General features: G+C 40.9%; 1 protein-coding gene across 1 annotated transcript in view; it reads right to left on the bottom strand.

Annotated features, from left to right (window-relative positions):
* Positions 1–16,681, bottom strand: part of nup153 (nucleoporin 153) — a 23,282-nt gene extending 6,601 nt beyond the window's left edge. The window contains exons 1-17 of the mRNA XM_026929719.3: positions 16,498–16,681; positions 7,436–7,649; positions 7,062–7,340; positions 6,766–6,899; positions 5,590–5,718; positions 5,163–5,279; positions 4,952–4,996; positions 4,805–4,858; positions 4,150–4,290; positions 3,920–3,972; positions 2,939–3,059; positions 2,704–2,856; positions 2,382–2,480; positions 2,194–2,275; positions 2,014–2,112; positions 572–1,171; positions 1–150 (exon numbers count right to left, since the gene is read on the bottom strand). The exon at positions 1–150 is cut by the window's left edge and continues 63 nt beyond it. Of these exons, the coding sequence (XP_026785520.2) occupies positions 1–150; positions 572–1,171; positions 2,014–2,112; positions 2,194–2,275; positions 2,382–2,480; positions 2,704–2,856; positions 2,939–3,059; positions 3,920–3,972; positions 4,150–4,290; positions 4,805–4,858; positions 4,952–4,996; positions 5,163–5,279; positions 5,590–5,718; positions 6,766–6,899; positions 7,062–7,340; positions 7,436–7,649; positions 16,498–16,575 (2,548 nt within the window). The 5' untranslated portion in view covers positions 16,576–16,681. The remainder of the gene's footprint in view (positions 151–571; positions 1,172–2,013; positions 2,113–2,193; positions 2,276–2,381; positions 2,481–2,703; positions 2,857–2,938; positions 3,060–3,919; positions 3,973–4,149; positions 4,291–4,804; positions 4,859–4,951; positions 4,997–5,162; positions 5,280–5,589; positions 5,719–6,765; positions 6,900–7,061; positions 7,341–7,435; positions 7,650–16,497) is intronic.
* Positions 16,682–16,828: the final 147 nt, after the last annotated feature.

Raw genomic sequence — 16,828 nt, forward strand, 5'->3', positions numbered from 1 at the left:
CCTTGTTCTGAACACAGCAGACATCACACTCCCAACTGCCCTCAGGTTTCTTGAACTTGTCTCCAAATCCCAATAGAGGTGCAGTACTTGCTGGCGTGGATGCAGAAGGCTGGGATGAAGATGCTTGGGATGAAGGTGTGGCCGCTGCTCCTGTTCATTTCAACACAGAACCGTTAGATAAAGTGGAACACATGCTAGAGGAAGCTCAAACAGTCCTATACATCATTATTACATCTCATTAAATATTGGATTTTATGCCAACTCTGATCATTTATTATAAGAAATGGACACAACTGCAGAATCAAAGACATGTTCTTCAGGGTACTAATAATACTGTACATCTCAGATTTGGATTTTCTAAAGCAAAACTGCATCATTTCTCCCAAACCTACTCACAACACACTAGCAGGGCAAAAACACCTTTTTCTGTTGATATGCATAAGAGCACATGGGTATCAATGAACCTGGCTATTCTTCATAAAGAAGTGAAGCGTACAACTAATTGCCAAAAGCAAAAGAAAGTCTCTTGATTGTTTAGACAGATCAAAGGAACACCACCTTACAAACGTACCTGGTTTAGCGGTCTGACACGCTACACACTTAACATCCTGTGCTTTGTTCTGAACCATGCATACGTCGCAATCCCATGCGCCCTCTGGCTTCTTAAACTTGTCAGCAAAACTAAGCAGTCCAGACGTGGTGGTAGTGGTGGTGGAAGTGGCGGCTGGGGTAGAAGAAGCAGGGGGTGTTGAAGAGACCTCAGAGACAGGAGGCCGAGTCAGGGCAGGTTTTACTCCAGTCCCTGGCTTGGCCGTGTCACACGCTACACATTTAACCACCTCAGGCTTGTTCTGCACCATACAGGTGTCACATTCCCAGCTTCCAGCTGGAGGGGCAAACAAAGAACTAAGACTAGCAGCAGGGGCTTTCGCAGGTTTACTGTCCGATTTGGAGGAAGAGTCTGTGCTGGGCTGCGGGGCCTCGCAGGCCACACACTTTTTGTCTGAGGGTTTGTTTTGCAGCAGGCAGGTGCCACAGTTCCATGATCCCGCTGCAGGTTTAAACTTCTCCCCAAACCCAGAGAGAGAAGTCAAGGGTGCATGTAGAGTTGTGCTGCGTGTCGGCTTCGTGGGTTCTGTTTCAGAGGAGTTCTGGGCTGGAGAAGCAAATCCTGGGGGGAAAGAAACAACTTGTATATAACAGAACTAGCAGAAATGCAAATATATGATTTGTGGATCAATATTGGTAATTTTGCAAGGCTAGTGTGACCCTATGTTCACACGAGCGAGTGAGTCGCTCATGTGGCTTGTAGTTTCTTGTGGGCATGCACCGTTTTCTTTTTTTGCCCTCCACAGTGAGACACCGTAGAAGCCAAAATGTATAGTCTATACTATACAACTGACACACACCACTTTTGCTGAATGCATTCCTGCTTGATTTGCATGTTGCTTGACTGGCTGCTGTTGGCAGATTAGCAAAGCAGGCTAACTGTACCAGCATAGCTAACTCCTTAGAGGCAAAAATCAATCCTATGTTCTTCCAGTGCCTTCAGAGTGCCGGTACACATTTACTGAGAGGTCGTATGTGACAAGATAAGCTGATACCAGGGATGGATGTTTGGTTAAGTTTTTCTTTTATGCATCAGACAGTAAACAGTGACTAACTGTAGGCAGTGAAAAAGTTCAATGGAAAACAAACAAAAACAAAAAACCTCATTTGGGGTTTTTTGTTCTATCATGCCTAATTTGCATGTCGCTCACTAGACTAAACATAGGAGGAAGCTTGCTAGGAGCTACGTGTGGCTGTGAACTGACAATGCAATCAGCATCTCCATAAAATTATACTTTGGCGAAAGACACTTGCACACGTTGGTGCAATTTACTGTTCCGATTCAGAAGTCCGGCAAGAGGTTGTATAGTGCCTGTGGTGTTGATATTAATGTCATTGTGTTGATGTATACTCAGAGCAAAATACCAAAAAGCAGCTATTCGTAAACTAATAAAGCAGTCTTACCAGGTCCTTTAAGGATATCCAGAACACTACCCTGCTTCAAGGCCTTAGCAGGTTTGAAAGGCCCTCCAAATTCCTCACTGCTTTCGCTGCCTTTTTTTACTGTGAAACACAAGAGGATGCTAAGATATTGTACATCACTGTCCATAAAAACAACAGAACATTCACCAACGAGTCACTTACATGTAACTATTGCTGGAGCAACTTTCCCATTTGACATGGAAGTTGTGGTTTTCATAGTAGGCGCGCTGAAGGTAAATCCCGACTGCAAAATAGGAGAGCCAAAGTGTTTTGTTTTTTTATTTTATTTATTTTTTCCTCCCCACAGAACAAAGAGAGAAAGAGAGAGAGAGAAGAAATAGAAAACTTACTGATGGAGGAAAAGACAGTGGACTGGCAGCTGTTGCCTTGACAATGGGCGAAGAAAAAGTAAAAGAGACAGAAACAGGCGTAGACACGGCATTCGTCTCCTGCATTAAACAAAAATGTCATTAGAGCACACGTAGAACTCTGCTAGTACAACAACCTTATAATCCAAAACAGACTTTTGGGTCTATTCTATCAATGATTAAAACAAAAGGCATGTCATTCTCTCAGTTTGGTTTCAATGCCTCTTGGCTTTCAGGTAACTGCATGTTAAATTTAGTACAGGAAGTTACACAGCAGCTGTGATTAGATGCCAGTCAGTCCTACCTTGCTGACGGCTGCTTGCTCAGAGATGCGAGGTGCTGGTGTGGTGCTGGGGGTGAGTGTCGAGGCAGGGGGTGGGGAGGAGAAACTGAAGGTGGGCAGATTGAAGTTGCTGATTGGCAGAGAAACAGCAGGCAGGTTCGGCACTTCAGCAACCTGGGCACAAAAAACCTCACAGTTAAATACAGTTTCAGAACTAAACTCTCTCTTGAGCAGCAAGTCGAATGGAGATGCTGACCTCATCGTCGGGTCTTTTGGTGGAAGGTCGGACACTCCTCTCTCGCTTCATCTTGCCCCCACCAGCACCCGTGACGCTGGTGGCAGGTGTGCTGGACAACGGGTACGACAGACTGCTTGTGCTGGGGACATCCAAAGGCAAAGGTGGGAGAGGGGAAAGAGGGAAGAGAGGGGAAAAAAAAAAAACATTTACAGACATATCATACTGCAATTATACACGAGTGTCAAATCTATGTAACTTAATAGATTTTTTGCTTAATAGTTTTTTCTTTGAAAGATTGGCACGAAGAGGAAATATGATGAACGTGTTTAACCGCCAAGAACGCACCCCAAAGAGTACAAGGGAAGTGAACGTGAACAGTAACTCGGCCAAAAACAACGCTGAAGTAAACAAATGCGCTTGAAAAAAAAAAGCACTATTTGTGGAAAAACAAGTAATCGCTGGGAAGAGATCACTGATGCAGCGACAGTTTACCTGCCAAAGGATAAACACCTATCAAGACGGTCAAAAAGTAAGGTTTTTAAGCACGGATCACTTATTTTAAAAATGTTAAATAAAATTTAAACCAACTCAACTAACGTATTCAGTATTCAAACAGTTTTAAATACTACCCGTGTCAATCACCTTTCCATTTATGGCACTTTTAAATACTGAAGACGTTAGTAGAGGTGATGGACTTTTTATTTAACATTTTGTAAATGTGATCCTTGATTGGTTTCCTTTTAGATTTTTTTTTTGCTGAGAATTTTTTTTATTAAAATTTGGTTTGAAAAGGTGCTTTGATCTAAGTGGTCTGATATTCTTTTTTTTTGGTAGAGCTATATTTACATCAGTAGGGAAATTAGTTCGATTGCTCTGTTCGGTAACTTGCAGAACAGTCTTAAAAACAAACATGAAAAATAATCGTGATATGATACTTTTCCCAGAACATCCACCCCATTCACTACAAATATCAAATATCAACAATAAAATAAATCTCACCTTGCTGTAGCAGCTGGAATGGCATCTGGGATCTGAGGGGACCGTCTAACAGGCTAAAGAAACGAGGGAGTAGAGAGTCAGCATTTTTCAAGACAAGTTGAATCTTGTCTAGTCTTAAATGTGGCTCATAGGCTTGTCGGAATTACATTGTATTAAACAGAACTAATTTAAGAAAGGCTTAAACATGGCTGTTGTCTCACAGAGCTCTTTGACCAATGTTAAGCACTCACCGTCTCCTTGCTGCCCTTTTCCACCACTCTGCTCACAGATCCAGGAGTAAGCGAAGGGCGGAAAGACATGGAGCGGTTACCAGACACAGCTGCAGCAGCTGGAATCACCAGTTTCTGCACAGGTGGGACAGCCGGTTCCAGCTAGCAAACCGGAGATAATCAAGAATCAGAAACTGACGCAGTAAGCCAGACAAAATCATGCATGCTAAATACCGGGTGAAACTAGCACCATCTGAGCCTCATTATCCCAGCTGAGGTTGAGGATAGTTATCTTAGTTAGATCTTTTTTGACAATGGCCACTGATTTAGGGGGTTAACTGATACTGACTAGCCAGCCATGTTCCCTTCTGCTACTAAAACTCAACAGGTACAACTTTAAATGTGTTTGTCCCATGTAGTCAGCAGTGTGCAAACTCATGTGGACTACAAACATCTGTCAGACATTACTGGCTTTTAGTTGCTAGTGGGTGAATAAAGTACTGTTGGGAATCAGTGAGCAGCTGTCACAGCTGTCGGTAACTAGCAGTGTTTTTTGCCCTACATTTGGTGTGGGTTGGGGACATAGACATAAACGTAAGAAAACACTTAACACTATTGCAGCAGCTGGCTAAAGCATGTCAGAACATTTGAAGATAGCTGACAAACATTCACTTACCTTTTTCCTCTTAGACTGGAAATTACTAACATCTAGATCTGTGTGATTCACTGACTAGGAAAAAGAAATGGAAAAAAAAAATCCTTAAAGTCAAACAGTTAATTTAAGAATTGAGATTTTGCACAATGACATAAGTGTCTCACTTACTGGTGACAAGGGAGAAGAAACTGTAGATGGGATTCTTTTCGCATCCTGAAATGAAACCAACAAAGAAAGGAGGAGTCTCAATTTTAATCCATCTGAACAGCTACCATGAGTAGTAATACAAGGTCGACATGCACTTTTCAGCACTAGGAAGTGTGTCTGCTATGCATGTTGATTTGAGAAGCAGACATTTAGACAAGGTTGAAACACTCACAGCAAGAGGGCTGGACATGCGCTCTAATGACTGCAGGATGCGTCTGGCTGTGGCGCTGGTCACTCCACAAGGCTGAGCTCCTGCTGGTTTGGCCTTGATCTGTCTCCTCACTGGAGCCTGAGGAACACACATGAATCCATACAGGATATTTCTAATCTGCCAAGGCTAAGTGTTCACTAAAAATAGCAAATTTATAGCAGCAAGATTGTTAAAAAGTAGTCCAGGAAGGCACTCCAGAGTGTAGAGTTCACATTTAACACGTGATTCAATGTACAGCAAATTACCCAGTGCTAGAAGCTGTCCGACATCATACCACTCGCTTATCCCAGTCATCAGCATGACATTAATCTTGCCAATGTTCCATCTGTTTTAAAAGACTGACTTTGGCTAGCCTAGTATGAAAGATTTTTAACGTCTCTATACTGACCTGATAAGGTGTGCCCGCCCGTGAACGAGCCATCTTGGCAGCTGCAGCGCCGCCATACGTAGTCTTCCCTGGATAGAAGGGAGAGTCTCCCAGCTGACTTGAGTTCAGCACTGAACTGTTCATCGCTGACTGTGAAAGAGCAAAGAAATATGAATATAACATGCAGCTGGCTCAACCCCTGTATAGCACTGTAAAGACTACAGTACAGACTGCTAGCAGCCTTAGGGTTAATACTGATATAAAATATCAGTTCAGAGACATACTGCATTGCTTGATCCACATGAACAAATGGATATTGACAAAGCTCTAAATCTACATACACTATATAGCCAGAAGTATGTGACAATCTCACCCATGTGGGTCCTTTCAAAAGCATGTGCATTAACACAGTGTTGGCCCCCCGTTGCTCTCATAATAACCTCCACTCTTCTGGGAAAGCTTTCCACTAGATTATGAAGCGTGGCTGTGGGGATTTGTGCTCATTCAGCCACAAGAGCATCAGTGAGGTCAGGCACTGACGATGAGTGAGGAGGCCTGGCACATAGTTCGCTCCAGTTCATCCCAAAAGTGTTCAGTGCTCAGGGCCACACGATTTTTTCCCCCACGAAAACCTTGCAAACCATGTCTTCATGAAGCTCGCTTTGTGCACAGGGACACTGTCAGGATGGAACAGATTTGGGCCTTCTAGTTCCAGTGAAGGGAAATCTTAATGCTACAGCATACAAAGACATCCTATATAGTTATGTGCTTCAAACTTTGTGGCAGTAGCACATACGGGTGTGATGGTCACAAACTTTTGGCCATATAGGGTATATGCCACCTCTGGTAAAGTAGTGCGCATGGGTCTGCCATTTGCATACTGAATAAGTGAATAAACTCTTATTTCCGAAACAATAACACTTGACATTCAGTGTTCTATAGTAGCACAAACTCAATGCCACCACACTAGCCATTCAACTTGGGTTAGTATGAACCATTTTACATAAACAAAATGGTCTCAAAAAGGCTTTAGAAAAGTATTGAAAATTATTAACCATCTGTAAGCTTGCAAAGTAGACTATACATAAAAAATGTTAATAAAGAAAAAACAATATATGCAATATATTGACTATAAGCAGCCCCAATTAGCCTGATTATTAATAAATAGATAGACAGATAAAAACGTAGCCCACTTACTGATGAGGAAGTGCCGAAGACTGACAGGTTGAAGGCTGGCTTCTTGAGACTCGTATGGGCCAGCTGTGATCCGGACTGTGTGCGTTCTGTCTCTGGTGACCAGAGGAGTGGTGCAGTCTTTGAGGTGGGTACATCTGTAAGAAGATTAAAGTGCTATACAGACAGTCTAGAACTATATCATAACTATATTAATCTGACATACATGTCAATAACCACTCAAAGTCCCATTAACATTTTGCGTAATGAGAAAGTTGCAAGTTGATTCTAGGCGTTCACTGTGACTCCTGAAGCCTTACCTTTATCAGACGCTCGTGATGAGAAGCCACTCGTGGTGGAGATATTGTCATCCTCGTGCTGAGAGCTGGAATCCTTGATCTCCTTCACTAAAGAGAAGCTTGAGCTTACAGCAAATGGGCTTGCTGGAAAGGGAGCCGTAGATGTGGAGGGCTGGGAGAAGAGAGAGCCCCCAAGTGCAGGGGAGCCATCATGGGAAGGGAAATGTAGGTGGGAGCGGTTGAGTGGAGGTCTGGAGAGAACGTCCTGAAAGTTCAGCGACGCTCTGCTTGTAGAGGGCTCTGGGGGACATACAGCATAAAAATGATCAGGCAGATAAATAAATAATACTGAACCATGCCCCTGTAGAACATCAGAACCTTTCTAAACACCGTACCTGCGTTACTTGTGCTGGGTTCTGGGGAGTTGCGTCCATCGGGGAGCGGAGCTGCTTCCTGACTGCCATTGGGAGGAGTAGGTACGTTGTTCTGCTCCACCTGCACATGAGTATCTCCTCCTTCAGCTACCTCACCGTTTTTGAAGTACTTCTGCAGCCAAGAGGGGACTATGCTCTTGACGGTGTCTGTTACTCGGCTGATCAAACCAGGCTGCTGTGGGAAAAGACAGGCACAGGGATTAGTGCCAGTTACCACAGCAATAAGCTCCAACAATCACCCATACTCTTGGGATTAAAGGTGAGGTCTGTAATGTTGCAGAGAGTTTCTAGATTTAAATACTAGTATCTCATATCATATGCACCTTTGAAAAACTGACTGACAATATTTCCATGCAAGGGATCTAGTTCGTTTCCTCATTTTGAGCTTCTGATTACTTTTTTTTTTTTTTGCCTAAAAGAACATATGTAATGTTTCAACAAACGGTGTGAAGACTGCTGTTACTGCGGTTGCAATTCCTTAAAATTACAAACTGCTCTAAAAATTCAGCAACATAAGAGTTAAAAGGTTAAACAGCTGAGACAAAAAAACACTTCAAAAAAACCTACACAGAAGGGGATTTCCTGATAACCACATGCTTCACTTAACTCCCGCTTATCTATCAAGTGAGTAGCTAGCAACACATCTTAGTGAGAACAAGCGACATCATCCTGTACTGTACTTAAACATGAGTCAACCTACTAGATAATGACTAACGTTGCCTACTAAGCATTTAACACTCCGCACCATGTATACGAGGTTGTACGGAAATGAGCGAGCAGCACTACTTTAGTGAAAGAAGCCAGAGAACAGAAGCACTATGCAAGCTTTTCAGGTCTTTTGTTCTCCTAGGACCAGGATACACCAGCACTACAATTTTCCTGTTGACCTTGCTGTGACTCTGACCCTGTCTGTATTGAATCAAAAATTTAATCAGTTCATCTGCTGGTGCCAACGATAAATCCATTCAAATCCAACATTTAGTTGCTTGTTCTTGAGAAAACACGTTAACGAGAATCTTGGCTTGGACGGATACGTGGACAACCCAAAAACAAGGATTCCACCACCTGGTGGCAGAAGAATGAAAAAAGGACACAAATATGTTTAGTAGATATTATTGTTTTAATTTTACAGTTCATCATTTACTGGAAAACAGTGAAAAATATTAGATTACTCATTTTGTACTCATCCAATTTACGGCCAGTCAAATGCTCTCTAGTACGTTTGCCCCGCCCACCATTAACAAACTGTGGGTTTCACCCAAATCAATGTTGCAGCAACAATTTGAAAACACAAAAAACAATCACAACTTACACACAAAGCATCCATTTTCTGTTTCGCAACTCAGGAAGGGTTTAATATCTGGGGGAAAGTCTCCGGTACGCACTACGAGACTAAATACGGCAAGTAGCAGCAGTCAAATATCCAAGGGGAAATCCACTGAGTTTGGTGAACAGTAGGTAAGTCTAGGTGTCTCTTAGACTTCTTTATTTAAAACAAAAATAAATCGATTAGATAATGATTAGGTTGCCAGTGCGTGTAATATAATCTACAGCTTTCATAAGAATCACAGAATGCAAACTGAACATTAAACTTCTTTTTCTTTGTCAGGTCAACCAACCTGTCTGAACTGCACCTAAACTACACCACGCAGAGCTAAGGTCACAATAAAATGCGACACCGGTATTAAAGTAAATGCATATTGGGTATTTTTGCTCTCGCATACCATTTTGATTCACATATACACTATATGGCCAAAAGTTTGTGAACACCTAACCATCATACCCATATGTGTTTCTTCCCCAAACTGTTGCACACAATTGTTACACTACAGCATACAAAGATGTTCTAGACAATTTCTCTTCACTGGAACTAACAGGCCCAAATCTGTACCAGCCTGACGATGCCCCTGTGTATAAAGCGAGCTCCATGAAGACATGGTTTGAGAAGGTTGGAGTGGAAGAACTCGAGTGTCCTGCACAGAGCCCTGACCTCAACCCCACTGAACACCTTTGGGATGAACTGGAACACCGACTGCACCTCAAACCTCCTCACCTACTGTAACATCAGCGCCTGATCTCACTAATGCTCTTGTGACTGTATGAACACAAATCCCCCATAGCCACACTCCAAAATCTAATGGAAAAGTGGAGGTTATTATAACAGCAAATGTGGCCTAACTCTGGAAGGGGATGTTCAACAAGCATACAGTATATGGGTGTGATTGACAGGTGTCAAACTTTCAGCCATATAGTGTATTTTCGTAACTGCTCAGCCCAAACACCCTGGTGCTGAGAAGTTCTAAATATAGGATTCAGTACAGATAATTTGCTCAGGCAGGAAACAGGACTGTAATAAGAAAAACCTTCGGTAGGTAACACGTGTGTTGCTACTTTAGATGCTTGATTAGATACAGACTTTGCTACACCTAAATACTTTGAGCACACTGTTCAAGTGTAAATTTTGCAAAGCTGCAAGCTCACATTGGTTTCGAGGCTGCTGCACTGTAGTAGTACAGCACTGCCTGTACATGCTGAATGACAGCTGTAGTTTGTTATACTATCATGGCTAAGTGTGGAGCACCGCAGTAAGTAAATATATAGTAAATCTCTCTTTAAATAAATCATGACAGATTGAGCATTGCTAACTCCAGACTATACAGGAAGCTCGTTCTTGCCATTGGCAACAAATTAATGGAAAAATAAATTAGCTGATAAAACTCTGAGCCACAGAGGCCAAATTAACCTATTACTTTTCAAACCACTCATATTAGCCACTTAGAAATTTCCAAAGTCATCATTAACTGCAGGTATAAACTAGTTGGAGGCAGGGATGGGCGATATAGACTTGAAACTCTATCGTGGTATTTTTTGCGATAACGATATAAACGACGAAACGAAAATAGTAACATTCAACGCTACCTTTTCGGCCACAATTCACATCAGCATACAGTCTTGAGAGCCGTATGATTCGCAACTGATCTTTTGTATCCGAACCACTTCCGGAAGGAAGGAAGCTCCTTTTTTTGGGATTAATTCTTCTTGTTCGTCTAGGGTTGGAACTCCGCCGTGCTTGTTCTCGTGCAAACACGTCATCAACTATACCGTCAATATCGCGGGATGACAAATGTTTATCATGGGGAGGGATTGTGCCTGTAAATCACGGACGATACGATATGGCACAGCCCTAGCTGGAGGAAATAAAACTGTTTACGCGCACTGCAGAAGGCCCGCACTTGAGCCCCAGCTGAGTGTTGCGACATAATTCACTTCCTGAAAACAGTACAGTGCGGTGGACAAAAACTCATTAACTAGCCCATAGGGCAAGTGGACGCGCCAGTGTCTTACCCAGAACCCTAACTGACTACATTCAAAAGTGGTAGCTAATGTAATGTAATGATGTATTAGCAAGCTAGCTGAGTGCATTAATACAGCGCAAGGAAAATTCTATGATCTTGCACCATGAGGTGTTCTGTCTGTGCATTGCATATAAAAGGTATTACTCAAGCCTGGTTAGTGTTTTTATTTACTCTTGTCGTGTTTAACTCCAAGTCACACAAGCAGGAGACGTGTATGAAGACTTGCAGTGCACTTTATTTTCCTCTGGTTTGTCTGTGTTTCCAGATAAAGTGTACATGTTGCTGATTCAATTAATTACTGATTAATCAGCCTAGCCTAGTAAAAGCTGTTCTACCACCAGGCAGGATGTGCGTCCCCAAAGGACAGGAATATCTGACAGCTTTGACATTGAGGGGACTTTTTTTTTTAAACTGAAGTTAAGGATGGCTTTAGGGGCAGAAAGGCATTAATTTGCTGTATTAATAATTAGATATGAATCGAACGTCACACATCAGCACCTAGGCTTGTGCGATAGAGCAATTTCCTATAGGATATTACTAAAATTATAATTATTATTATTATTATTATTATTATTATTATTAGCAGGTTTATTCCAATTATCTTATCACCAGCCCTGCCTACCTTCATGCACTTTGCACGAGCGCCGCAATTTAACCCTGCGACGAGTTATCACTCAGAAACTACAACAAAACAGCAGCTGACTTCTCTCCAATAAAAACAGGAGATGAGCCGATCCACATATTAGTTTGGAATGAGTAGCGCATGTGTTTTGAACTCTCTGATACAGCTTTCAGACAGAAGGAAAAGGGGAGGAAAAAAAAAAAAAAAAAAAAAAAAAAAAAAAAAAAGGTTTCTGACCCACTTTTGTTTTTGGTCAGAGAGAAAAAAATGTTTTAGACCTAAACAGAAAAAACAGGCGTACAAATAATGTGATAATGATAATACAGGTTTTTTTTTCTCCCCCCTGCGTGTGTGTGTGTGTGTTGCAGTGTGGCCATGCCACTCCTGCATATTTACTTCTGCTGTTGTCTGGCTATACGTGGACAATTAAATCATTTATTGTGAATTTTTAAGATGGTAAATCACAAGCAGGGAAAAATCTATATCACACAAGCCTGGTTCATGATATAGTTGCACATATGGCACCACTGTGAAGGGCAGAAAGTTTAAACTCAGATATATACCAAGTGAAAAAAAAAATCATTAAAAAATACTTTCACATTTCTTTTCCTGGTTGCTGAACCCGCTTGTCCTCTAGGCAACTACGAATGAGAAACTAAAAGCCTGGAGATTAAATGTGCATGTCCTGGACCCCCAGGCTACGATTTTTTCCAGCTCTGGTACATATTCGGATACAAGGTCATATAGAGGTCATATTCAATCCTGCATGGATTAGTTTGGGAGCAGAATACTGTAGGAATGATCCCTGATTCGTCTTTCTCAAAAGTAAAACTTCACAACACCTGCACTAGTTGATTATCGCAGAGTTAAGTGTGTTATGCACAAGGCCAATGCATATTATGTTTGAAAAATACTGCAATCAAATCTATAACTGCATGGTTATTATGAAGACAGACTAAAAAAAAACTAAAAAATAAATTTTAAAAAAGTCTGCAGGAGTAAAGTCTCTATTAAAAACAATACTCAGACTCGTCTCCTGAGCAAATCATTTAAACGTGCAATAGTCGTTATTTTTCATTTCTTACTAATACAAATAATGTGGAAATAATTTTAAAAAGGAGCTTAAGTCTATTATATTACGGTCCATAATTTACATTTGTATTTGGACTGCCCTCTTGTCAGTCATTTTATAGACACGCCCCCAATGCCCCGTTACATCCTCATCATTCATTTTGAGAAGTTGCATGTTTATATAGTTGTAACTTGGCTTTCAAGCAGCTGAATATCTGAGGGCACGAGAAAGTGATGTCATGATAGTCCTTGCTAATGCTAACTCTAGCTGAACCACCCACAAGTTTTAGGGGTGGAGCTTTGAGGATATGGGTGGAAACGTAGGTGGGTTCGATGAGATAAAAATAAATAAATAAATGTTTTCAAATCTTATTCAGCTCCACCCATTTAACCATTAGAGACCAACCACTTAACCAAATCTTACCTAATACACCTTCTAAAGGAGAAGCTGTGAATGAAGAGAAGCCCAAAATAAGTGACACTTACTGCTGGCAAATTACTGCGGTATAAGAGGAATAAAACACTTCAGGATGTGCTGTTATTGGAAACTGACCATCTTCGGGATGGTAACGGTAATTCTGCATCACATCAAACCATCTTGTCTTTGATTATTTTCCTATAACAGCACAACGTGAATTTTATTCCTTAGGTATTTTAGGTTAAACGAAGATTTATAACACAAATGTTAATAGTTTAAGGTGACAAAGTGGGGAAAAAAATTAATTACCGACTACTTTCATTCCTGCAGCTAAAATATACAGGTGAAGAGTTTTATTCAGCGTGAGCTCATGCTTCTAGAAACAGTACTAAACATACAAAAAGACAAATATTAAATAGTATAACTACTTGTATTTTTTTTTTTATTTGGTCCTTATTTTAAACAACACGATGTGTCTGAGATGATGAGTTTAATTATTACTTAATTTTTACAGTACGTGGTAGACTAAAGACTACTTTATTTACTGTCATTTATGTCTGACCCACAGAGTGTATAGTTTCTATTTTTGTGCCATTTTGTTCCAGTGTTGCACAACATCTTACACAATACTGCACGAACAACTCACACAAGCCTATAGAGTGTCCATGAAGTAGCAGGGCCAAGTAATGACAATACAATATTGATATTGTGATATAAACTATCACAACACGCTTTTCTGAGATATCCTTATACCTGGTTATTAATTTTTCTTTAAAAAAAAAAAAAATTACAAACTGCAGCTGATGTGATGTTACTTTATCTTCTGTTAATCTGTAACTTTTGTACTTAATCTATAAAATTGTCAAAACTTTCCAGATTTAAAATCTTCTCCTTTTCGGTGTTAAACATTTGTTCGTTTTTATAAATAAAATGTATTTTTTAAATAAATAATAGAAAGTAAAAATATATAAACAAAGTATTACAGTCAAAGAATCGTTATATATTTTTGTGACATTGCCCACTTGGTTCTGTGTAGGATTGTGTAAAATATATCCATGATTATTTTATTCATTTTTGTTTTATTTTCTTCTACATCAACTGTGCAAAGGTTGAAACTAAGAACGTTATTGCACAAGGAAACTTGAATGTTTACTTGCTATATTAAAACATGAACCCTTTCACACACAAATTATTAAAAAAAATAATAAAATAAATTAAAACATCCAGATTCTTTACCTAAAATTGAACGTCATAGGAATTTAGCCTTTTTCTAAATATCACTTATATTAAAAAAATAAATGGACGATCCAAACCTAGGAATACAATAAACAAAAAACAAACAAACAAAAAAAGACATGTAATAACTTGTATTTTATAAACAAAAATTCTTCATATTCAGATCGGAAATCTAGCAATATTCCTGATGTACAAAATTTACAGAGTTTAGGACTGTTGCGTGATCTTGCTGATTTTAGGGGTAAAAAAAATTATCTTCAGTTTAGGGGGGAAAAAAAAGATGACGATTTAGAAAAAGCTAAAGCGTTCAACTGAATCAGGAATAACTTGTTAAATTTAATTTGGTATTTGATAATTTGGTAGAAAGTTTGTAAAGTTGTATCAGAGACATGAAAATTAAAAACTAATGGTTTGGTGGATAATGGTTTATTTTAAATTACTTTAATGGACTGGAGTGATTTGGAGGAGAACAGCCTGAAATTGTTCAGAAGTGTGCATGAAAGAGTAAATATTTATTTTAGTTTATTGTAACAGCCGCCTTTTGAGCACTTATAAACAGCTCAACATCGGCTCTAACGGTTAGCTCTTTTTAACACACAAATTAGCGTGTTTATGTAAATAAATCAGGCTACTCACAGGCCATTTGCGTCGACGCAGTGGCACTTTGCATATAACTGACAGGTTACTTTGACGACTTCGTCCCTGCAGCACCGTCAGCTTTTATCTTTATTTCTCAGTGAACTAAAGTGTCCGAGTCCACGCAGCGCCGCTAACCGAGACGACTTCACTAGATTTGGGAACTTTTTAAACTCCTTTAGTGACTTTAAGTCAGATTGAACGTGTTGCGCTTGCAATCAATCAGTTTCACGACGACCAATCACTGATCCCCGTTGTTTCACGACGACCAATCACTGATCCCCGTTGTTTCACGACGACCAATCACTGATCCCCGTTGTTTCACGACGACCAATCACTGATCCCCGTTGTTTCACGACGACCAATCACTGATCCCCGTTGTTTCACGACGACCAATCACTGATCACCAGTTTGTCCCGCCCTCACACTTGTTCATTTTAAACTCTCTTCTTATAACGTTTTTTGTCTGCGTTCCTGATACAAACTACATTTTTTTAGAACCGTGTAAAAGTTTTATTTATCCACGGTGCCACGACCAAAGACGACTTCTTTATACAAGAAAAAAAAAATTAAAGAAATCACCGATAATCTACAATTCTCTATTGGGATAAAACTCTTATATGCTACTCTTTTATATTCTAAGTGAAAACCTTCATCATTTACTCTAATTTGTAATTTGATGCGCCAATCACCATGACGAATAAATGAATATGCAAATGAGTAGGTGACGTCACCCGGTCGACTTTTTTTTTGAGCGTGTAAACTTTCCTACTTTCTACTTTCCCCTGAAAAGAGCCTGCAGCACCGTGTCCATGTGGAGCAGAAGAGCACATGTGTGTGTGTGTGTGTGTGTGTGTGAGAGAGTGTGTTGGAGTTAAAGGAGGCTAAAAACACGCACAATACGCACACATTCGCCATTTCTCCTCTCTCCCTCTCTCTTTTAAAAAAAAAAAAAAACAGTGAATGGTTGATTTCCTCGACTCCTCCTTGAGCACTACATTTCTTCCTGTCGTCCTTTTCTCCCAGAGTAAAGACGCGGGAGTGAGACAGCCAGCACAAAGTGCTAACTAGCACGCTAAAGCTAAGGCTAAGAGAGTGCTGGAGCTGTGCAGGTGCCCATGTGTCTGGCCTGGCCGCCTTCCAACCCGGAGCACTACCGCGGCTAGCTAACACATTAACCCGACGGCTAACCCCTGAGGCTTTCTCCTCCTCGGCTTCAGCGCTGGATGAGTGAATATACCCGGACACTGACACTAACACTGACACTAACAACCCCCGTGTGTTTGACTGTATTGAATATAAAATAAGCGCGGACGCTTGAACAGAAACTTCAGCGCTAGCGGTTAGTGCAGTCCCAGTGAGCGTGTGCGGAACAGTTAGCCTAGCTAGCTACCTAGCCTACACATTTCACTGTCCTAGCGAGCGCCAGGTCTATTGTCCCGGAGTGCCATTACTTTCTACTCAGCTTTATATTTCTACGGATAACATTTCAGGAGGTGGTGACAAAAGAGCTGAGGGTTACCTGTGAACCACCTCACTAATCATCCGAGCAGCTCAGGCCGCAAAAAAAAAGAAAGAGTAGGCCGCAAAAATGTCTCCGCCGACAAAACACACAAAAACATCCCAAGTTTCAGCCAACTTCCCAACAACTGCAGTGTGCCCTGAAAAATGCGCTCTTAGTTACCTGCTGGCCCTTGGCATAAGGTTTAGAAACGATGTGATATCGTCTTGTTCTGATTTTCCCTCCTCCTGTGGCCGCCATGGCTAAATCACACACACATCCACACACACACGCACACACACTGAGTGTTAGCTCACTGCGCCGGAGAGCGCTCTCGTCCTGTCAACAGCTCAAAGCAAAAAACCTCCAATATCCCGTCAGCCATTGCGCTGAAAGGGGGTGGGGGGTGGGGGGGTAACCAGGAAGTGGAGGTTCATGGGAAACCGAGTTCCAGGATGGAAACAAACAAACAAACAAACAAACAAAGTGATACCAGACTCTGTGGGCCTTTATG

This window comes from Pangasianodon hypophthalmus, chromosome 23, assembly GCF_027358585.1.
Source record: "Pangasianodon hypophthalmus isolate fPanHyp1 chromosome 23, fPanHyp1.pri, whole genome shotgun sequence".
NCBI classification, from domain to species: Eukaryota; Metazoa; Chordata; class Actinopteri; order Siluriformes; family Pangasiidae; genus Pangasianodon; species Pangasianodon hypophthalmus.